The sequence below is a fragment of the Mesoplodon mirus genome, assembly GCF_964341445.2.
Source record: "Mesoplodon mirus genome assembly, chromosome: 7".
NCBI lineage: Eukaryota > Metazoa > Chordata > Mammalia > Artiodactyla > Ziphiidae > Mesoplodon > Mesoplodon mirus.
This window is the reverse complement of record NC_138983.1, coordinates 92,286,379-92,311,001: the sequence shown is the minus strand read 5'-3', so window position 1 is coordinate 92,311,001 and position 24,623 is coordinate 92,286,379. Positions and strand designations below refer to the sequence as shown.

The 24,623-nt window shown below is 44.5% G+C and overlaps 1 protein-coding gene across 1 annotated transcript in view; it reads left to right on the top strand.

Moving 5' to 3' along the window:
* Nucleotides 1-24,623, top strand: part of LOC309808874 (forkhead-associated domain-containing protein 1-like) — a gene marked incomplete at both ends in the record, with an annotated part of 199,082 nt that overhangs the window by 32,710 nt on the left and 141,749 nt on the right. Inside the window, one exon of the mRNA XM_082629449.1 lies at nucleotides 3,623-3,853. Coding sequence (XP_082485575.1) covers nucleotides 3,623-3,853 — 231 coding nt within the window. The remainder of the gene's footprint in view (nucleotides 1-3,622; nucleotides 3,854-24,623) is intronic.

Sequence of the window (24,623 nt, the reverse complement as noted above, 5' to 3'; positions counted from 1 at the left end):
GAACTAAGCCCATGCGCCACAACTACTGAGCCTGCGCTCTAGAGCCCACGTGCCACAACTGCTGAGCCCATGTGCCCCAGCTACTGCAGCCCATGCGCCTAGAGCCCACACTCCGAAACAAGAGAAGCCACCACAAGGAGAAGCCTGCGCACCACAACAAGAGTAGCCCCCCGCTCGCCGCAACTAAAGAAAGCCTGCACGTAGCAACGAAAACCCAACACAGACAAAAATAAATAGAATTAAATCTAAAATAAATAAATAATAAAAACAAACTTGTTGATAACTGACCTTGACCCCATGCTTCCTGTACAGCCCAGAGCTAGCTTTTAATGTGAGTCTTCTTCTTATGTTTGCTTTTCTCCCTGCCTGTATCGTTGTAGTTGCCAGCAGCAATTTCTGAGAAAACCTTGACCTTCCCTTTGATAAAGCAAGCCGGGAAACTAGAGAAAACCAACTTTAACCATCCAACTAAAGCTACCCTCAACCAACATGCTTCAGAGAAAAAAAAAAAAAAAAACCTTTATTTTTAAATTTTTAAACCCGACGAGCTAGGAGTCTCTGCTGCGTTTATACATCTTTGGCTCCTTCCCACTAGGGGCCCTATCGTTCGGGCTCTGTGTGCTGCAAGCAACAGAAACCAGCTCTAGCCAGCCTCAGGGATGGAGCACTTCAGGGTAGCACCCCAGCCAGTGCTCAAAACCAGCTTCCTTATTTTCCCCACCATGTTCACAGCAGCATAGTTATAATAGCCATGAGGTAGAAACCACCCAAGTGCCCATGACGCTTAATGGATAAACAAAATACACTCTAAACTGTATGGTGGAATATTATTTAGCCTTAAAAATGAAGGAAGGGCTTCCCTGGTGGCGCAGTGGTTGAGAGTCCGCCTGCCGATGCAGGGGACACGGGTTCATGCCCCAGTCCGGGAGGATCCCGCATGCCGCGGAGCGGCCGGGCCCGTGAGCCATGGCCGCTGAGCCTGCGCGTCCGGAGCCTGTGCTCCACAACGAGAGAGGCCACAGCAGTGAGAGGCCCGCCTACCACACACACAAAAAAATAATAAAATAAAAGAAGGAAATTCTGACATGTTACAACATGGATGAACCTTGAGGGCATTATGCTAAGTGAAATACGCCCGTCACAAAAAGACAGGTACCATGTGATTTCACTTATTTGAGGTACTTGGTACTTAGAGTAGTCCAATTCATAGAGACAGAATGTTGGTCACCACGGGCTGGGTGGCGGAGGGAATGGGGAGTTGTTGTCTAATGGTTAATAGAGTTTACGTTTTGCAAGACGAAAAAGTTCTGGAGATCCATCTCACAGAAATGTGACTATACTTAACACCACTGAACTGTATACTTTAAAATGGCTAAGATGATAAATTTTATGTTGCAGGTTATTTACCACAATCTGAAAAATAAATAAACAGCTTCCCTCTCTCCATGTCTGGGCTCCACTCCCTCATGCTGGCTGCATTCTGAAGTCCCACCAGGTCACTCCAGATCCTGGTGTCCAGCCAAGTCTTCTTGGTTCTCCTTGGCTCTGATTGGATCACTTGCCCCACCACTGAACCAATCAGTATGTCCAGGGAGTGTGATTGGTTGATTGCTTAGCCCCACCCACAGCAATGGGCCGACAGATTGGGAGGGAGATTCCTGGAATTTCCAGAAGAGCCAGGTGGGTTGCGGCCTGTCCACTACGGCAGTGGATCACTTGAGGCATGAGATATGAGCACTCCCTTCAGCACCCTGGCAGTTAGTGGGCAGTGAGGCACATCTACCTGAGCATCCCAGCACAAAAGGGAATTCCTCCACACTACCCGTGGTCTCTCGATTTGTTTTCTCTCAGGCGGGGGTAAAACATATTCAAATTTCCCCCTTCCCACCTTCAGCCCTTTCATTCGATAAATCTTTATTAAATCGATGAGGAAAGGTTGTAGGAATGATTGAGGCAAGACAGCCCCAGAGGAGAGGACGGGAAGGGATCGGATGGATGGAGAAGTGAGTGCAAGGCAGGAGCAGGACACCTCAGCTTCTGAAAGGAGAGAAAGGAAGAAAGCTTAGGTGGAGACCGAGGTGCCCACAGTGGAGAGAAATTCGAATCTTCACATAAGGTAACAGAGTTCTGGAACACTGCCAAGTCCGTTCCTGAGACAGGTTTCAACGGGGCCAGTGTCATCATAAATGCTGGGCCAGGTGTCGCCAGGCAATTGGAGTTTGATTTTCCCGAACAGTGTTCTCCCTGACTCCAAAAAAGTCTTCAGGGGAATTCACCAGATTCTTGACTTGGCTGGGAAAGACTGTAGCTAAAAGACTGGTTTGGGAACCTGAGTGAGTGGAGAACCTTCCTCTTGAATACAATCCAGCTGGAGCTATAGGAAGTTCTGTCTGCCAGTGCTCCTATTTCGGAAGCATTCTGTCCTGTTTCTCATTATGTGTCTGCAGTCTGCAGAAAGAGAAACGTGACCGCCACAGGCGGCAAACCTTTGAACTTAGCTTCTTCCTTGAAAAGTGTGTTTTTTTCTGCCAAGAGACTGGGGGCGGGGCAGAGAAGGGAGAGAGAGACAGAGAGGGAAAGAGCTTTCCAGAACCCCAGTCCCACCACCCTCTCCACCACCACCTGAGCTTGGTGAAGTCCTTAACCTCTCCAAGCCTCATTTGTAAGCTAGGAATAAGGAGAGCTCCTCCCCTTCAGGGCTATCGCGAGAAATCGGTGAGTAATTACAGTAAATGGTAGCATTCACGATGTCACGGTTTAACCACTAGGCTCGGGGAGGGACGGCCACAACAGCATTAACCAAGACAAAGCCAGGTGTCAGCACCTCTCAGCATTTGCTTCTCCCGGTGTAGATGGATTTTGATGTGCTCTCTAATGAAAGTAGCTACAGACATCTTCCGCCGGGTCAGATGAAAAAAGGTTCCCTCGATAGATATTTATGGAGCGTCTGCCAAGAATCAGATGTGGCAGATGTTGAGGATCACAGGCTAATGAGCCAGCTGGGTTTCGAGCCAGTTGGGGTGCCTGCCACCCCAGAGCTCTCGGCTTCGGGGAACAGGTGGAATGGGAGTGCCAGGGAGACACACAGTGTGAATGTGTGTGTCCTGGAGAGCTGGGCTTGAATCTCGGAGATGTGTTCATTCATTCTTTCAACCAGTATTTAAGGACCTACTGTGTATGTGCCAAGGGTTTATTCTAGGAGCTGAGGATACGGTGCTGAGCAAGGTAGACAAAAAGCTGTCAGCCTCTCAGAGCTCAGAGGTGGCATTGTACCAGCTCAGACGCTCACTGCCAAATCTGTGATCCTGGGAAAGTCACTAGGTCTTGCTCAGCCTCGGGCTCATCACAGAGCATCAGGGGTATTAAATGAGGTAATGCATGTGAATCTCTTGACTGGGTGCCTGGCACGAAGGCTGCACCCAATAAATGGTGGTGTGATAGTGTGCAAGGTGACCCATGGTGGGGACCGCCATCCCAAATTTGGGGAGAGTGTGGGAGGGATTCTTGGGAGAAGTGACTTATACGCCGAAATCTAGGGCAGCAATTATGTCGCCGGGACAGAAAGGTGAAGACCACCCCAGCTGCTCGTAACCTCCCCTGACCCTCTTGTCTGCCCCTGCAGGTCTCCTTCCCATGGGTGAGGGGCCCAGCACCTTGGCCAAGGCCACAGCCACCTTGGGCCACCCAGCAACTGAACCAGTCACCCTCACCAACACAGACCCCCTTCTACTCGGGCATCTGGACAGCGCCAGTGCAGAGGAGCTGGTCGCAGGGGTCCCCCGAGCCCCCCATGGTCCCACCAGCCTCCCACAGGCGGCCCGTGAGTGCCAGCGAGAAGATGTTCTCCTTCAAGGTGGACAGAGCCGCCCACAGCGTTCCCATCATCAGGCAAGGTACTCATGGGCGCTTCCTTGGCGGCTTAGGGGAGGGGCTTTTGCTAGGAGGATGGGTCTCAGTTTCTGCTTTCCCCTTTTTTTAAAAATTTTTATTGAGGTGCAGTTGATTTATAGTGTTGTGTTAGTTTCAGGTATGCAGCACACTGAATCTGTTCAACATATACATGTATCCACTCTTTTTTAGATTCTTTTCCCATATAGACCATTACAGAGTATTGAGGAGAGTTCCCTGTGCTATCCAGTAGGTCCTTCTTAGTTATCTCTTTTATGTATAGTATTGTGTATGTCAATCCCTCTCTTCCAATTTATCCCTCCCACCACTTATTCCCGGTAACCATAAGTTTATTTTCTACATCTGTAACTCTATCTCTGTTTTGTAGATAAGTTCATTTGTACCTTTTTTTAGATTGCACATATAAGCAATATGGTATGATATTTGTCTTTCTCTGGCTTTTGCTTATGTTCTCTGGTTCTGAAGTAGAACATAATCAAATGTGAAAAAATTGGGATAAGCAGAAAGTTAGAAAACAGTAAAAGATAAGCTGTCACCCTTATCACCAGAATTCTCCCTGTTGACTTTTTGGTACAAACTCCTCCAAGACTGTGGTCTGCCCATCTGCACACATCAGTACCTCTGTGGTGAGTGTGTGTGTGTGTGTGTGTTTGTACATATATATGAATATATATGAATCTGTATCAGAATCTAAATTTATATACTTCAACTCAGATGTACAGACATATTGGTAACTGAAATCCCTCTTGCCTTAGGAGGTTTTTAAATATTTTATTACCATTTTACAGGTAAGAGGAGACTGAGGCTTATGGAGAAAATTACTTCTCCAGAGGTTATGTATTCAATCTAATCTAAAATAACGCTTTTCAGTCAAATTTAAGGCTGGTTATCTCAGTGACTGTCACTCACAGCCTGGTCACTTTGGGGACACACAGCCATCAGGGTTTCCTTCTCCCCCCCTCCCCCCCAGAAGGCCTCATGGCACTTGGGGAGGAGACTTCCTGTCTGTCACCATCCTCTTGGCCTTGCCAGGCTTACTGGCAGAGTAGCTGGGTCGACTTAGTCCCTGGCATGATTCCCAGGTTTCTTCTGTGGCCACTGGTGTGAAGGTCCCATTCTCTGTTTTCCGTGTCCCAGCCCCAGACCCCTCTGAGTCCCCAGGTCTCTCGATGCCTCCACACCCTTCCCTGGTCTCACTCAGGACCACTCACCTAGTCACTTCCCTCAGCCATTCAAATAATAGTTATTATTCTGAAATAAACAGACTAAGGAGCAAATGAAAGGTATCTCTGCAGTTTACATCATCATCATCATCATCTAAGGAACGCTCATGTACCAACCACCCAAGTTAAGAAATTACTCAGCCATTTCCCCCCAGCATTTTTTTAAATTTAATTTTATTTATTTCTTTATTTATGGCTGTGTTGGGTCTTCACTTCTGTGCGAGGGCTTTCTCCAGCTGCGGCGAGCAGGGGCCACTCTTCATCGCGGTGCGCGGGCCTCTAACCATCGCGGCCTCTCTTGTTGCGGAGCACAAGTTCCAGCCGCGCAGGCTCAGTAGTTGTGGCTCACGGGTCCAGCTGCTCCGTGGCATGTGGGATCTTCCCAGACCAGGGTTCGAACCCGTGTCCCCTGCATTGGCAGGCAGACTCTCAACCACTGCGCCACCAGGGAAGCCCCCACCCCAGCATTTTAATGTGAAAACGTTCAAACATACAGCAAAGCAAAAATAATTTTACAGAGACAGCTCTCCTCCTAATTCTACCGCTAACACTTTGCTGTACTCTTTATTACATTTCTGTCTACCCATCCTTCTTGTCCTGCATTAATCCATCTTATTTTTTGGATGCATTTCAAAATAAATAGCACACATCTGTAGTCCTCCCCCTAAATGTTTTAGCACATATACCATTAACTAGAACTCAACATGTTTTGTCTCCTTCATGTAAAATGAACACAGAATGTGTATTAGTTATCATGATTGCATAACGAATTCTCCCCAAACGTAGCAGCCTAAAGCAAAATCAAACATGTGTTATCATCTATACGGTTTCTGTGGGGTCAGGAATTTGGCAGCAGCTTAGCAGGACGGCTGTGGCTCAGGGTCCCTCGTAAGGCTGCAGTCATCTGAAGGCTTGACCTGGGCCAGAGGATCCACTTGGAACACGGCTGCTCACATGGGTGTCAGCAGGAGGCCCCTGTTCCTCACCACATGGGCCTCCCCAGAGAGTGGCTCGAGCATTCTCATGACACGGCAGCTGCTCCTCCTGAGCAAGTGATCCTGGAGGACAAGATGGAAATGGCAACATCTCTTGTGACTAAGCCTCAGAAGTCATGCTCTGTCATTGTTGCAATATCCTGCTGGTTACCCAGGGCGTCACCCTCCAGTGTGGGAGAAGACTACACACGGGCCTGAAGACCAGGAGGCGGGGATTATCAGCAGTCATCTTGGAGGCCGGCTACCACAGCCTGCCCTCGGGTCCTCAATGATTCACACTCCTCCTCCTCTCTCCCGAGGCCCCCCAAAATCTCACCCCAGTAACAGCATCGGCTCAAATTCCAGAATCTCGTCTAAATCAAGTCCAGGTACAGATGGGGCTCATGGGTGTAGTACGTTACGTTCAGCTCATCAAGTACTACTTCCAGAAATCTGAAGACCTCTGAACAAAGGGTCTGTCCCTCACACACCCAGCACATATTGGTGGGACAGACATAGCATCACTGCTACATACACTCCTCTTGTTCCAAAAGAAGAAAAACAGGAAACACACAGGAGTCCCTGGCCCAAAGCAGTTCTGAAGTCCAGCTGGGAAAATATCGGCAGTTCCTTGACTGGGCTTCAGTCCAACTCTTGCCCAGAAATGACTTTCCAGGGCTCTTGGCTCTGCCCCTGGTCCGTGAGTTCCGCCTTCTGAGTCGTCCTCCCTTTCCTATGAAAGGTGTCCCATGGATGTGGCTGCATAGTTTTATAGCCTGCTTCCTGCCTGTAGAAGCTTGGTTGTCCAGACGCTTCTTTGACTTTTGTGGGTCTCTGTCAGTCTGAGTTGGCAGTGCTTCTTATTGGGGTTCATCCTATCAGGCAAAACCCACGCCCACAGACTTTTTTGTCACAAGCCCTTCCACCATGGGCTTCTGCAAAGACTGACAAAGGACAGAAGCTTCTTAGAAGCCCAGTTGTTTGACCGAAGGGTTCTCTTGGACACTGCCCTGGATCTGTATTCTTAACAAAGGATTTTACAACCACACCCTCAGCTTCTTCTCTGGACTGTGTTTTCTTGAGAGTGCCCTTGATTTGATCTTTGCCCAGAACCTGTTTCTTACATTTCATTTGCCACCTGGAGAGGCAGGGAATTTTCAAGCCCAGAACATTGCCCTGATTTAACAGCCCTTCCTTTAACTGTCTCTCCCCCTCACATTTCACTATAAGTAGCAAGAAGTAACCAGGCAGCACCTTCCAAGACTCTGTCTGGGACTCTCTTTAGCTTGACCACTTAGCCTCATCACAAACATTTTCTACCTTCCTCATGACCACAGGCAACGTGTTAGGAAACCTTCTGCCACCACCTAACAAGGATCCCTTAACCCCAGTAACATTTTCCTCACTTTCCTGGAACCCTTCCCTCACTGCCTCCTCAAAGGCCATTGGGCTTCTACTAAGACTATTCACGCTTTCTCAAAGACTCTTGGCCAAAGTCCTCCAGCTTCTGGCCACTGTTCCATCCCAAACCACTCCACATTTTAGGGTTTTTGTTAAATTTTGCACCACTCCTGGTGCCCAAACCTGTATTTGCTACTTATTGTTGCATAACAAATTACTGCAGGATGTAATGGCCTAAAACAACAGTAAACATTTATTATCTCATAGCTTCTCTGAGGCAGGAAGTTGGGAATGGCTTAGCTGGGGGATTCTTGCTCAGGCTTGTCCATGAGGTGGCAGTAATGGTGGTGGCTGGGCTGTGGTCCTCTGGGGGCTTGTCTGGGGCTGGAGGACCCACCTCCAGGATGGGTCACTCCCATGGCTTTTGGTAAGAGGCCTCAGTTCTTCACTAAGTGCACCTCTCCATACGTTGCTTGAGCATCCTCAAGCTGCCAGCTCCTCCAGACAAGTGGTCCTAGCGAGTGAGGCAGAAGCTGCAATGTCTTTTATGATCTAACCTCAGGAATCAAACTGTGTCATTTCTGCAATATCCTTGGTTCCATAGAGAAGCTTTGTTACGGACTGAATTGCATTCCCCCAAAATGCATATGCTGAGGCCTCAATCCCAATATCGCAGAATGTGACCATATTTGGAGATAGTGTATTGAAATAGATGAGTAAGTTCAAATGAGATGATTGGGTGGGCCCTAATCCAAGGGCTGGTGTCCTTGTAAGAAGAGAGAGAGAGACGCCAGGGATGCACGTGCACAGAGAAAAGGGCATGTGAGGACACAGCAGGAAGGTGGCCGTCTGCAAGCCAAGGAGAGAGGCCTAACCCTGCCCACACCTTGATCTTGGACTGCCAGCCTCCAGAACTGTGAGAAAATGAATTTCTTTTGTTAAGACCTCCTGTGGTGTTTTGTTATGGCAGCCCCAGCTAACTAATATAAAGTCCATCCAGTATTGGAGAGGATGATGCAAGGGTCTGAATACCAGGAGACAAGAATCAGTGGGGCCATCTTGGAGACTGCCTACCACACCCTGAAAGGTGTAGATCTTGAATGTGCTCACTGAGTTTTGCCAGTCGTGCACAACTATGTAACCCAAATTCCTATCAAGATATAGAACATTACCATCACCCCAGAAAGTTCCCTCATGTCCCTCCCCAGTCAATTCCCAGCCCCAGGCCCCAGAGGCACCCACTCTTCTGAATTCTTTTCCAGCCATGGATTAGATATTCCTGTTCTAGAATCTCAAGTACACAGAACCATGTAGTACATGTTCCTTTGTGGAAGGCTTTTTTCACTCAGCATAGTATTTCTGAGATTCATTCATTTTGTTGTATGGATCATGTTCTGTTTTATGAACATATATACAGGGTTTTGGGGGTTGTTTTTTTAATGCATCCTTTGGACACATGGCACATGGGCTGTTTCATCTCTTTTTTTCACTCCGCCATTTAAATTTTTCCACTGTAATCACCGGTTTCTCCAGTGCCATGCTGAACTTGGGGCTTCTCTGAAGGACTTGGATTCCCCCTGGAGAAATGAAGGATGAGTCGTATGGCTTAGAGTCACTCACATCTACCTGGGCTCTATCTCCTCAGCCTCTCAGCCAGGTCTCATGTTTCCAAACGTTTGCCCTCGTTCCCCTGACACTCTCGCCATCCTCAGAAAAGGACTTTCATCTTCCCGTGTCATGGGGAGTTCCTTTCTGTCTGGGCCTCTCTACTGCACGCTTTAGAGAAAACTCTGTGCTCCAGTCCTCCATGCTGTCTCTTGACAGAAAACACCTCTTTTTAAGGGTTCCAAGAAAGCTCTTTCCTCTCTTAGCAAAGCTGGGCTCTTCCAATTAAATTGGTTTACTGTTAGACTGTCACCTTGCTTTAGACTTGAAAAATTCTATTTGAAAACCCAAAGCCAAGGATTTATTTTCTGCAGATCAGGTCAGGGTTTCTCAATCTTGGCACAGTGACAGGTGGGTCGCATAACTCCTTGTTGAAGGATCTGTCCTGTCCACTGTAGAGTGTTTAGCAGCATCCCTGACTCCTACCCACCAGAGATACCAGTAGCAACACCACCACCACCACCCCTAACTGTGGTTCTCAAAAATGTCTCCAGACGTTGTCAAAAATGAAAACGTTATTTTGCCTGGGGGAAACTCACCCTGTTCTAGTTAATACTCATCCTTCCTGTACCACAAGGCAATAAAACGTCAGCTCCAAGGCCAAATCTTAATGGCAAGAGCTCATGGGAGGTGGGGAAGAATTACTGAGAAAAGAAAATATGTGGAGTGACTTATTAAAATAGCATCTTGATTCATATATATATATATATTTTTCCCAATAATGGGATCATATGAACCTAACATAGGTAACCTTCTTTTTTTTTCTTTTTTTGGCCGTGCCGCTCAGCTTGCAGGATCTTTGTTCCCCAGCCAGGGATGGAACCTGTGCCCCCTGCAGTGGAAGCACAGAATCCTAATCACTGGACTGCCAAGGAATTCCCTACCTGATTTTTAAAATTCAATAATATGTCATAAACATCTTCCCACTTCAATACATTGACTACATAGTGGTTAAAAGCATAGGCTCTGAATCCAACAAACTTAGGCTCATCCCTTGACTCTACCACTTACCAGCTGTGTGTCCTTGAGCAGGTGACTTGACGTCTCTCTGCCTCATATCTCTCACGTATAAAATGGAGATGGGAATAATAATGCCTATCTCACTGGGTTGTTATGAAGACGAAATCGTATCCTGCCTGTAAGTGCTGAGCACAGCGCCTGGTGCATAGCGAACATTCAGTAAATATTAAAATATTTAATATTTTATTATTTAAATTTTAAATTTTACAATCTTAATAATTTAAATATTTTAAAATTTAAATATTTAAATTTTAAATATTAAAATTTAAAAATTAAGTTATTACCTAACCATGATTGTTATTTAACTTTTATTTACAACTTACAATGTCTGAAAGACACAGTTAAGGTGCACACATACTGCCCCTGCTGCAGACTGGTGATTATTGGAGCGCACCAGGACAGCTGGGGGTTGTTAAAATATTAAAGTAACTTCCCTGCCTTTTGGCCAACAGCTCATGCCCGAAAATTCTTAAAGTGCCTGCGTCCCCGTATCCGCCGTCCCACCGCCCCAGCCCTCCCGACTCTCCCTGGGGCTTCTCCCCACTGGGACCTCCGAAGGATCCAGCATCTAGAGTTAAGCCGGTTTGGTCATACATGGCCCTTAGGTTCTTTTTGATAAATAACAGTAGCCGGTAAAGAAGTTTGGGGCAGGTGAGGGGTAACTGCTCCCGCACCTCCCTGCCTGGGTGTAAGGAAAGCAAGTCTCAGAGCAAATTCTAGCCCCACAAAGACTTTGAGTAAACACACCTTCCCCAGTAAAGGGACCCCATCGATCAGCCTGTTCTGTAAGATTGATGAAGTCCCCGCTCCGGCCATCATCTTGCAGGGAAGCGTCCCTCAAGACAGCCACGACAGGGTCGTAGAGGCAGCCGGAGTCACCCCTAGAGATGGCATCAGACGCCAGAACTCTAAGCTGAGACCTGACAGGGGCCCAGTTAGGGTCAGACCCCGAGGCCCTCCCTGGGGACACAGGCCAGTCAGTACCTTCCTCCAGTGGGAGCCGATTTCTTGAGGAATCTGAGAACAGATGAAATCTTCCTCCTGAAAACTCAGTTTCCAAATTGAGATACACAATCAGTGTAACATAAACCCCAGATTTCAAAGGCTTCATGCCTCGAAGAAAAAGAATATAAAATATCTCCATATTTTTTGTCGATCACGTGTTGAAATGATGCTTTTTAATATATTGGGTTAAATAAAATTGATCATTAAGAATTCCTCTCTTCTTTTTACCTTTTTAACGTGACTACTAGAAAATTGAAAATTGCATTCTGTAGCTCCCTTATTTCTCTATCAGGCACTGCTGCTATAGTCAGTTAGGACTTTGCTGCTCAGGATCCAAGAGAGTCAGATGGGGGCAGTGAGCTTCAAATAAAAGTTTTCTAATCATGGACCTAGCTGGGGAGGTGGAGGGAGAGAAAATGGGCAGCTGCTGAAGTTCCAGGCCCTTCTGTTCCTCGTGCCCCAGGAAACACTGTGGCCAGGGCTGCTCATTCAACACGCAAGGCTGTGCATTCTCTGGGCACCACAGGCCATCAGTTATGTCCACTAGAGGTTCTGGGGTCCACAAAGAGGTTTGAGACCTGGCTGGGGGGCAGGGATCTTTGATTCTAAAATGCATAAATAAAAAAGGCAGAAGCAAAATGAATAAATGATGAATGTCCACAAACATGACAGTGCGTGCTTCATTCATCATTAATGTTAATACTCATTAAAGTTTCATCACCACTGAAAACAATTTGTTCAGTTTCTCACTTCACAAGAAGATAAGAATGTTCAGTGACTGTCCAGAAACCATAGTCACTTGGAAATTTAAAATATGCTGCTTGGGCCCAAGTGATCTCACACGTAGAATTATAGAAATCTTTACAAACGTTTCTACACCAATAAAAAGAAATGTATTCAGTGTTGATGTGAGTGAATTGCGAGATGTCTGATGTGATACAGAGTGGGGTCCCCAAACACAATGCCATAATCCCTGAAAGTCATATAAAAAGGCCTTGTAATACTGGGGTAAATAAGAAAAAATATAGGAAAGCTTAAATGGCTATCAAGTGGATCCTAGTTAAACACGTTTGGCACACTTGGACAATGGACCACAATGCTACCCTGGAAAAGAACCAAGTACAGCTACAAATACTGACATGGGGAGATGTTTTTGATATTGTTAGCTGAAAAGTAAGCTGGATAAGAATCTCTGTCATGTAAATGCATTTTTGTTTTTTGACAAGATATGACTGCAATAAAAAATATAGCTAATGTTTAGCGCTAAATGCTCTACATGAGGGGTCAGCAAACTTTTCCTGTAAAGAGCCAGATAATAAATACTTTAGGACTTGTGGGTCACATGGTCTCTGCTGCAACTACTCAGCTCTGCCTTTGTAGCTGGAAAGCAGCCATAAATAATATGTAAATGAATCACTGTGGCTGTGTTGCAATAAAACTTTATTTACAAACATAGGCAGAAGGCCAGATTTGGCCGCAGGGCCATAGTTTGCCAACCCCTGCTCTATATCATTATTCTATTTAATCTCCAGATAGCCCTTTATAACAGAGACTATCAGGGATCCTGAATTATGTATGTGGAAACGAAGGCTTAGAAAGAGCAAATGACTTGCCCAAGGTCATCAGCTCTTATGCGGCATAGAAAAAAGTCTGGAAAGAGGCACACCACAGTGCATCAGTGCAGTTAACGCTGGGGAAGAGAAATGAGGCAGCTCTTACCCTTTCCAGTCCTCCTGTAATGCTTTCAGTGCATAAGTCTCATGAATGTGAAGGTTAATCTGAAAATATTCTTTAAGACTTTGGGGAAACTCACAGTCTCCTCTGCATTCTCTGTTGATCTTGTGTGTTAGTGTGGACCAACGCGGCGGAACTGTCGGAACAATCAGTGGCCGAGGAAATTCCTGGGGCAGAGCCCTACAGAGAAATTTTTGTGGACCAGGACCTGTCCCAGCACGATAAGGTGAGGGGTCTTGGGGAAGCACAGAGCTACAGCAGCAAGAGGGACCATGGAGAGATTGCCACTGCCTCTTGTTCTCTGTGTCTCAAGGACTGTCCCTTTTTCCTACTTCCAAGAAACCACCTCTTCCTCCCAAGACATTCAGCCAGGTTTGGCCACTGCTCATTTTATCCCAAATAACATCTACAACTACAAGGTACTGAGCACCTACTGTGTGCTGGGCCATGTCCTGTGCACTTGACATTTATTAGCTCGTTAATCTTCACCATCTTCAAAATAGATTTTATCAGCCTCACTTTGCAGATGAGGAAACTGAAGCTCAGAGAGGTTCAGTGATGTGTTCACGGCTGCCCAATGCAAGGAGCAGTGTTAGGATTCAAAGCGAGGTCTGGTTAGCTTCTCAGCGGGTACTTCTAACTCCCACACAGTAATCACTTGGTCAACCTTCAGTGATGGAACAGTGATGCAAAAACACATTCCTAGCAGGAGGAATTGAGCCCTGAAGTCAGGGAGGCCTGGGCCAAGAGACTCGTTAAAGAACCAGAGAGGTTTAAAGCAGGGATGCGAGCAGAACAGGTGGATTCAAGTCAAGCCATCCTGGGAAGGGCCCAGGTCAATTTCTCCCCACTTAGACACGACCTGAAAGTTACTCTAAAAGAAGCAGTCTATAATATCTCGCTTTCCTTCAGGGCCAGGGCCTGCTCCTGCAGCAATTCTCAGAGTTTGTGAGGAGCAGACCTACCTGGGGTTCTTGTCAGACATGGAAATCCAAACCTTCAGGAGGCAGGGGGTTCCAACCAGGCATCCTGGGACCAGACTCTGAAAAATGTTGCAGAAAGGCGAGAAGCCACACTCAGATTCTGTATTTATCGCTGTGTAACAAGCCATCCCAAAACTTAGCGGCTTCAAACAGCAACTCATTATTCCCCAGAATCTATGGGTTGACCTGGAAGGTTCCTTTGCTCGCGTCCCCTGGCCTCACTCATGCGGCCTCAGTCAGCCGCTGGCTTGGCCAGTTTGGTGGTCGGTCTCCATTGGCCTCCTTCCCACATCTAGGGCCTCAGCCAGGACGCCTGGACTGGTGCGCCCCTTTGTGCATGTGGTTTTTCATCACAGCACGGTGGTCTCGGGGTTCCCAGGGGGCCAGAGCAGAAGCTGCACAGCCTGTAAGAACTTGCCTGGAGATCATGCAGCATCACTTCCACTCCATTCCGTTGGTTAAAGCAAGTCACGGGGCCAGCCCAGACTAGAGGGTGGGGAAATAGACTGGATGGCAAAACTGCAAAGTATTTGTTGCCATTTTTCAACCTGCCTCAATTTTAACTCGGAAATATAGTGCAACCACTATAATTTTTTCTATTTATAGAAAATGTTTATAAGCCATTTATCATTTTTTCTATTTATAATAGAAAGAATTCTTTCTCTTTATAAGTCGTTTATACCCTAACTTGCCAGGACTCCTTCAAGTGACAATAAACAAATTAGCTTGAGGGGGAGCATCGATTAGCTCAACTTATTGGAAAATTTAAAGGGCCACTAGCTTCAGGTATGGCTAGATCCAGGAGCTTGAATAATGTCATCAGAACACCTCCCCACTACCAACCTCTCCCCTCTGTTTCCCTCAGAGTCTGGCTTTCTACATGAGGCTGGCTTTGTGTGTCAGAAAAGACAAACTAAGGCAAACAAGCCTACATATTTAAAGTTTATGATCCAAAAGAAGGCAAGATGCTCTCCCTCTGTAATCGATGTGTGAAATCTCTGATTGACCAGCTTGGGCCACATGCACATGGGGAGGTGGGACAGGAAGGAGCAGGGCACATGACTGACAATCCTACCCAGACCCCATGGAAGGAGGAACGCTCCCTCCAGAAGGGCAAGGGGACCCTCACCAGGAAAGCAGAACCCACAGCTGTCCACTGCCCTCTGCAAACTTCTTATATTCCAGCACTGTCACGGGGCCTGGCACTTAGTTGCTGCCCGATGAATGTTTGTTGCATGAAAAATGAATAAGCACCTGGCTGATCATAACAGGGTGAAACAGGGGAAACTGCCCATGAGTAGGGAATATGTCTGATACTCTCTCTTGAAGTTTTGCCACCAACTTTCACAAGGACCCAAAGGAAGGCCCCTGGCAGCAGCTGGCAATGTCAGACAGGCTTTCTCATGAGCAAGGCCCTGTCCTTCCCCAGGTCACGGAGCTAGCAGGTCGTGAGGCTGACTGGACGGCTCTCCTGGGAATGAGCTGGCCCAGAAATTGCCCATTTACCTCCTCCCGTGACTGCTTTGGAAAAGGCCTCTGGGGAATTTTTTCTTCTTCTTCTTCTTCAGTTTTTCTGACATTTTATTGATAACGTCTGGTGAGAAGTTTGGGGGAATTTTTTTTTCCTTTTTTGGAAAACCTAACCAATTCTTTGGCTGCAGAGCTTTATCACTGGAGAGATGGAGGACAGGGTTAATTATACCTGTGGGTACAGTCTACCAGCAATTTTGTTTTTCCAGCCGAAAGTTGACATGAGCCCATGCAAATAAATCAGTATTCCTGTCTCATTTACTTTCCAGATTGAGTTACCTGGAAAAAATTCATACATGAATAGCCAAAAGAGGCAGGAAATATTAGAAGAGAGGAAAGGGAAAACAAATAGTTAAGAATGTTTTAACTTAAAACAAATAACCCTCATTATAGGCAGAATGTGGTCAAACAGAATGTTGTTTTCCTAACTACCTTTCCTAGGTCCCCAGTGTGCTAGGCTGTATATTATAAATGAAAACACTGTAAGTAAACTTTCTAGCAACAAAAATTCCCAAGTGGGATGGTTGTTCTTAATATGAAAGTCTAATTCTCGGGGAAAGGAAAGTTTCCGTACCTGTGAGGTATAGACATCCATTACAGGAGTCTATATACAAGTACATCATTTTAACCCAATTCTTGTCTCTATGAGATTTTCGAAGTGACAGAGATAGCCTTGAAAGTCTGCTTTTTCCCTCCCTGCCTGCCCTCACCTTCCCAAAGAATGATACCATATTTTTCCTGTCTTTCTTTAAATGGGCTCAGCCTTACACCCAGACCCACACCTAGTAAATTTCCCATCTGTCCTCCACCCAGGATGAAATAATTCGGCTGCTGGGAAAAGAAGTCAGCCGTCTCTCCGATTTTGAACTTGAATCTAAATACAAAGACACCGTGATAGCAAGCCTGCAGAACCAAGTGGCCAACCTGAGCCAGAAGCTGTTGGAAACAGCTGCCTCCAGGCAGAAGGAGAGGGTGATCCCGCCCAAGTTTCAGGTTCTGCATGAAGAGGACGATGCCCAACAGAGAGAGATCCAGAGCTTGAAAAACCAGGTAGGGCTCAGAGACAAGTGGGTCGGGGCCTTGGGGTCACAACACAGGGTGACAGCTCTCAGGTAGAGCCTGTTGGGAGCCACCCAGGTAGTTAGAAATGGGCAGTGAGCACAGCATGGTGAGGAGTACAGTTCCAGGGAGTGGAGGGTTGGCAAGTTTCTAGCCTTGTAAGAACAATATTAGATTTGATTAAGTGCCTACCATGTTCAGGCCCCGGTGCAGGTGCTTTGGGTGCATTAGCTTATTTATTTATTTATTTATTTATTTATTTATTTATTTTATTTATTTAATTTATTTATTTATGGCTGCATTGGGTCTTCGTTGCTGTGCACGGGCTTTCTCTAGTTGCAGTGAGCAGGGTCTACTCTTCACTGTGGTGCATGGGCTTCTCATTGCAGTGGCTTCTCTTGCTGCAGACCATGGGCTCTAGGCACGTGGGCTTCAGTAGTTGCAGCATGAGGGCTTCAGTAGCTGTGGCTCACGGACTCTAGAGTGTAGGCTCAGTAGTTGTGGCCCACGGGCATAGTTCTCCACAGCATGTGGGATCTTCCTGGACCAGGGCTCGAACTCCTGTCCCCTGCATTGGCAGGGGGATTCTTAAACACTGCACCATGAGGGAAGTCCCCTCATTAGCTATTTAAACCTCAGTCTTCTGACACATGCCATTCTACAGATGAGGAGACTGAGGCACGCTCAGCGATGCCCAGGAGCTTGTTACAGCTTGCACAGCAAGTGAGAGACAGTGATGTGATTTGGGCTCAGCTCTGCCACCTTGTACACCTCATGCTTTCACACCCACTTTGCATTTCCACCCAACTCCTGTCGCTTCAGTGACCACTTCTCACACCCACCCGGACCCAGCCAGAAAGAGCTGGAGATGGGGAGAAGGAACCCCACAGTGTTCCAAACACTGAGGCCTTTATCAAACCCTGAAGGCAGCTGCTGGTTCATTTATAGGGAATTTCACCAAAAATTCTCCACCCAGAATGTCTGGATTTACCAGTCAACTTCCTTCCTCCTGAAACTAAATCCAAAAGAAAAAAAAAATTTTTCTTAAGTTTTAAAGAACTACTTTAAAATTGGCCACTGATCTGGTACATAAATTATATCTCAACAACGTTGATAAAAAAGCAATTGGAAATTGATGAATTTTGGCCTCAGTGCATAATTCTGCTTAAAACCGTAGTCAGATTTGGTTCAACATGACGGAGTGGAAGGACATGCTGTCACTCCCTCTTTCGAGAACACTGGAATCACAACTAACTGCTGAACAATCATCGACAGGAAGACACTGGAACTCACCAAAAAAGATACCCCACATGCAAAGACAAAGGAGAAGGCGCAAAGAGACAGTAGGAGGGGCGCAATCCCAATGAAATCAAATCCCATCACTGCTGGGTGGGTGACTCACAAACTGGAGAACACTTATACCACAGAAGTCCACCCACTGGAGTGAAGGTTCTGAGCCCCACGTCGGGCTTCCCAACCTGGGGGTCTGGCAATGGGAGGAGGAATTCCTAGAGACTCAGACTTTGAAGGCTAGTGGGATTTGATTGCAGGACTTTGGCAGGACTGGGGGAAAGAGCGATTCCACTCTTGGAGGGCACACACAAAGTAGTGTGTGCATTGGGACCCAGGGGAAGGAGCAGTGACCCCATAGGAGACTGAACCAGACCTACCTGCTAGTGTTGGTGGGTCTCCTGCAGAGGCGGGGGGCAGCTGTGGCTCACCAAGGGACAAGGACACTGGCAGCAGAAGTTCTGGGAAGTATTCCTTGGCATGAGCCCTCCCAGAGTATGCCATTAAACCCACCAAAGAGCCCGGGTAGGCTCCAGTGTTGGGTCACTTCAGGCCAAACAACTAACAGGGAGGGAACCCAGACCCACCCATCAGCAGACAAGCAGATTAAAGTTTTACTGAGCTCTGCCTACCAATGCCACAGCCAGCTCTACCCACCACCAGTCCCTCCTATCAGGAAACTTCCACAAGCCTCTTAGATAGCCTCATCCACCAGAGGGCAGACAGCAGCAACAAGAAGAACTACAATCCTGCAGCTTGTGGAACAAAAACAATATTCACAGAAAGACAGAAAAGATGAAAAGGCAGAGGGCTATGTAACAGATGAAAGAACAAGGTAAAACCCCAGAAAACAACTAAATGAAATGGAGATAGGCAACCTTCCAGAAAAAGAATTCAGAATAATGATAGTGAAGATGATCCTGGACCTCAGAAAAAGAATGGAGGCAAAGATCGAGAAGATGCAAGAAATGTTTAACAAAGATCTAGAAGAATTCAAGAACAAACAAACAGAGATGAACAATACAATAACTGAAAAAAAAAACACACTAGAAGGAATCAATAGAATAACTGAGGCAAAAGAACGGATAAGTGACCTGGAAGACAGAATGGTGGAATTCACTGCTGCGGAACAGAATAAAGAAAAAAGAATGAAAAGAAATGAAGACAGCTTAAGAGACCTCTGGGACAACATTAAACACAACAACGTTCACATTGTACGGGTCCCAGAAGGAGAAGAGAGAGAGAAAGGACCCGAGAAGATATTGAAGAGATTATAGTCAAAAACTTCCCTAACATCGGAAAGGAAATAGCCACCCAAGTCCAGGAAGCACAGAGAGTCCCATACAGGAGAAACCCAAGGAGAAACACACCGAGACACATAGTAATCAACTTGGCAAAAATTAAAGAAAAATTATTGACAGCAGCAAGGGAAAAATGACAAATAACATACAAGGGAACTCCCAGAAGGTTAACAGCTGATTTCTCAGCAGAAACTCTACCAACCAGAAGGGAGTGGCATGATATACTTAAAGTGATGAAAGGGAAGAACCTACAACCAAGATTACTCTACCCAGCAAGGATCTCATTGAGATTCGATGGAGAAATCAAAAGCTTTACAGACAAGCAAAAGCTAAGAGAATTGAGCACCACCAAACCAGCTCTACAACAAATGTTAAAGGAACTTCTGTAAGTGGGAAACACAAGAGAAGAAAAGGACCTACAAAAACAAACCCAAAACAATTAAGAAAATGGTCATAGAAACATACATATCGATAATTACCTTAAATGTGAATGGATCAAATGCTCTAACCAAAAGACACAGGGTTGCTGAAAGGATACAAAAACAAGACCCATCTATATGCTGTCTCCAGGCGACCCACTTCAGACCTAGGGACACATACAGACTGAAAGTGAGGGGATGGAAAAAGATATTCCATGCAAATGGAAATCAAAGGAAAGCTGGAGTAGCAATACTCATATCAGGTAAAATACACTTTAAAATAAAGAATGTTACAAGAGACAAGGAAGGACACTACGTAATGATCAAGGGATCAATCCAAGAGGAAGATATAACAATTATAAATATATATGCACCCAACATAGGAACACCTCAATACAAAAGGCAATCGCTAACAGCTCTAAAAGAGGAAATCAACAGTAACACAATAATAGTGGGGGACTTGAACACCTCACTTACACCAATGGACAGATCATCCAAAGAGAAAATTAATAAGGAAACACAAGCTTTAAATGACACAATAGACCAGATAGATTTAATTGATATTTGTAGGACATTCCATCCTAAAACAGCAGATTACACTTTCTTCTCAAGTGCGCACGGAACATTTTCCAGGATAGATCACGTTTTGGGTCACAAATCAAGCCTCAGGAAATTTAAGAAAATTAAAATCATATCAAGCATCTTTTCTGACCACAACGCTATGAGATTAGAAATGAATTACAGGGAAAAACCTGTAAAAAACACAAACACATAGAGGCTAAACATTACGTTACTAAATAACCAAGAGATCACTGAAGAAATCAAAGAGGAAATCAAAAAATACCTTGAGACAAATGACAATGAAAACATGACGATCCAAAACCTATGGGATGCAGCAAAAGCATCCCATAGTTCTAAGAGGGAAGTTCATAGCTATACAAGCCTACCTCAAGAAACAAGAAAAATCTCAAATAAACAATCTAACGTTACACCTAAAGGAACTAGAGAAAGAAGAACAAACAAAACCCAAAGTTAGCAGAAGGAAAGAAATCATAAAGATCAGAGCAGAAATAAATGAAATAGAAACAAAGAAACCAATAGCAAAGATCAATAAAACTAAAAGCTGGTTCTTTGAGAAGTTAAACAAAATTGATAAACCATTAGCCAGACTCATCAAGAAAAAGAGGGAGAGGACTCAAATCAATAAAATTAGAAAGGAAAAAGAAGTTACAACAGACACCGCAGAAATACAAAGCATCCTAAGAGACAACTACAAGCAACTCTATGCCAATAAAATGGACAACCTGGAAGACATGAACAAATTCTTAGAAAGTTATAACCTTTCAAGTCTGAACCAGGAAGAAATAGAAAATATGAACAGACCAATCACAAGTAATGAAATTGAAACTGTGATTAAAAATCTTCCAACAAACAGAAGTCCAGGACCAGAAGGCTTCACAGGTGAATGCTATCAAAAATTTAGAGACGAGCTAACACCCATCTTTCTCAAACTCTTCCAAAAAATTGCAGAGGAAGGAACACTCCCAAACTCATTCTCTGAGGCCACCATCACCCTGATACCAAAACCAGACAAAGATACTACAAAAAAAGAAAATTACAGACCAATATCACTGATGAATATAGATGCAAAAATCCTCAACAAAATACTAGCAAACAGAATCCAACAACACATTAAAAGGATCATACACCATGATCAAGTGGGATTTATCCCAAAGAGGCAAGGATTCTTCAATATATGCAAATCAATCAATGTGATACACCATATTAACAAATTGAAAAAGAAAAACCATATGATCATCTCAATGGATGCAGAAAAAGCTTTTGACAAAATTCAACTCTGATTTATGATATAAACTCTCCAGAAAGTGGGCATAGAGGGAACCTACTTCACCATAGTAAAGGCCATATATGACAAAGGCACAGCAAACATCATTCTCAATGGTGAAAAACTGAAAGCATTTCCTCTAAGATCAGGAACAAGACAAGGATGTCCACTCTCACTACTATTCTTCAACATAGTTTTGGAAGTCCTAGCCACAGCAATCAGTGAAGAAAAAGCAATAAAAGGTATCCAAATTGAAAAAGAAGAAGTAAAACTGTCACTGTTTGCAGATGACAGGATACTCTACAGAGAGAATCCTAAAGATGCCACCAGAAATCTACTAGAGCTAATCAATGAACTTGGTCAAGTTGCAGGACACAAAATGAATGCACAGAAATCTCTTGCATTCCTATACACTAATGATGAAAAATCTGAAAGAGAAATTAAGGAAACACTCTCATGTACCACTGCAACCAAAAAATACAATACCTAGGAATAAACCTACCTAGGGAGACAAAGACCTGTATGCAGAAAACTGTAAGACACTGATGAAAGCAATTAAAGATGATAGCAACAGATGGAGAGATATACCATGTTCTTGGATTGGAAGCATCAATATTGTGAAAATGACTCTACTACCCAAAGCAATCTACAGATTCAATGCAATCCCTATCAAATTACCAATGGCATTTTTTAGAGAACTAGAACAGAAAAGCTTAAAATTTGTGTGGAGACACAAAAGACCCCGAATAGCCAAAGCAGTCTTGAGGGAAAAAAACGGAGCTGGAGGAATCAGACTCCCTAACTTCAGCCTATACTACAAAGCCACACTAATCAAGACAATATGGTACTGGCACAAAAACAGAAATATAGGTCAATGGAACAGAATAGAAAGCCCAGAGATAAACCCACACACCTATGGTCAACTAATCTATGACAAAGGAGTCAAGGATATACAGTGGAGAAAAAACAGTCTCTTCAATAAGTGGTGATGGGAAAACTGGACAGCTACATGTAAAAGAATGAAATTAGAACACTCCCTAACGCCATACACAAAAATAAACTCAAAACGGATTAGAGACCTAAATGTAAGACCAGACACTCTAAAATTCTTAGAGGAAAACATAGGAAGAACACTCTTTGACATAAATCACAGCAAGATATTTTTTGATCCACTTCCTAGAGTAATGGAGATAAATACAAAAATAAACAAATGGGACCTAATGAAACTTCAAAGCTTTTGCACAGCAAAGGAAACCATAAACAGGATGAAAAGACAACCCTCAGACTGGGGGAAAATATTTGCAAAGGAAGCAACTGACAAATGATTAATATCCAAAATATATAAAGAGCTCATGCAGCTCAATATTAAAAAAACAAACAACCCAATCCAAAAATGTGCAGAATACCTAAATAGACGTTTCTCCAAAGAAGATATACCGCTGGCCAAGAAGCACATGAAAAGCTGCTCAACATCATTAATTATTAGAGAAATGCAAATCAAAACTGCAATGAGGTATCACCTCACACCAGTTAGAATGGGCATCATCAGAAAATCTACAAACAACAAATGCTGGAGACGGTGTGGAGAAAAGGGGACCGTCTTGCACTGCTGGTGGGAATGTAAATTGATACAGCCACGATGGAGAACAGTATGGAGGTTCCTTACAAAACGAAAAATAGAATTACCATAGGACCCAGCAATCCCACTACTGGGCATATACCCAGAGAAAACCATAATTCAAAAAGCCACATGCACCCCAATGTTCATTGCAGTACTATTTACAACAGCCAGATCATGGAAGCAACCTAAATGCCCATCGACGGACGAATGGTTAAAGAGGAAGTGGTACATATATACAATGGAATATTACTCAGCCATAAAAAGGAACAAAATTGGGTCATTTGTAGAGACGTGGATGCATCTAGAGACTGCCATACAGAGTGAAGTAAGTCAGAAAGAGAAGAACAAATATCATATATTAACGCATATATGTGGAACCTAGAAAAATGGTAAAGATGAACCAGTTTGCAGAGCAGAAATGGAGACACACATGTAGAGAACAAACGTATGGACACCAAGGGGAGAAAGCGGCAGGGGGTGGGGGTGGTGGTATGATGAATTGAGAGATTGGGATTTACATGTATACACTGATGTGTATAAAATGGGTGACTAATAAGAAAAATATAAATAAATAAACATTTTAAAAAAAGGAGAGAGGAAAAAAAAAACCATAGTCAATGCTTGGGGGCCTTTGTTCTCTTGTTCTCTGTTTACTGTCTTTCCCTCTGTAACCGATTCTAGGTACACAGTTTCAATCCTAGAAATGGTGCTCTAGAAAGGACACAGATTGTGTATGGTGAACCTAGGAGATTCTAGCAGGAAACTGTAAGCTCCATGAAGGCAAAGGTTGGGCCCAGTAACCTTCTAGAACTCTGTTAGGACCGTGTCTGTTTGTCTGTTCTTTATTCATCCATCCACCCATCCGTCCATTAATCCAAAGAAATATTTTGGGGGGCCTATCCCGTGCCATGCCCTCTTCCAGGCTCTGAGAATTCAGCAGAGAACAAGACAGACATGATCCTTCCCCCTGTTATGCTCTAGTGAGGGAGACAGAAAAAACAAGTCAACAAATACATGCTCTAATATTTAAATGAACTAATGACTCTCCTTCAAACCTGGTTTTGAAAAAACAATGAAAGTAACAGGTCCTGTAGGAATTATTAGTGCAAACAGCTACCTTGACATGTAGCTGACACATTAATGAGCACCTTTTTCTTGAACTGAACCCAATTTTGCTGAAATATTCCTTTCAGTTATTCTCCCATTTCAGAGCTTTCCTGAGAAAATGACATGTCTTTTTCAGGTACATGGATGAGGCTGAATTATTCCCACATACCTTTTTTATTTTTGGCCATACCACGCGGCTTGCAGGATCTTAGTTCCCTGACCAGGGATCAAACCCAGGCCTCCAGCAGTGGAAGCACAGAGTCCTAACCACTGGACTGCCAGGGAATTCCCCACATACCTTTTTTTAAATAATTGAAATATATTTGACATAGAATATTATATAATTTCCACATATCTTTGAATATCAGCCGGTCCCAATTTGAGTATTATTTAAAGTGGCTGCCGATATCTGGGGGAAAAAATGTTTTTTTACAAAGAAATTATCTAGAAATAATTACACTGATGCATCATGCTCTTGCCTCCCCTACCACTGGAGCTTCACTTATAACTGAAGAAGAATATTTTATAGCAAGGCA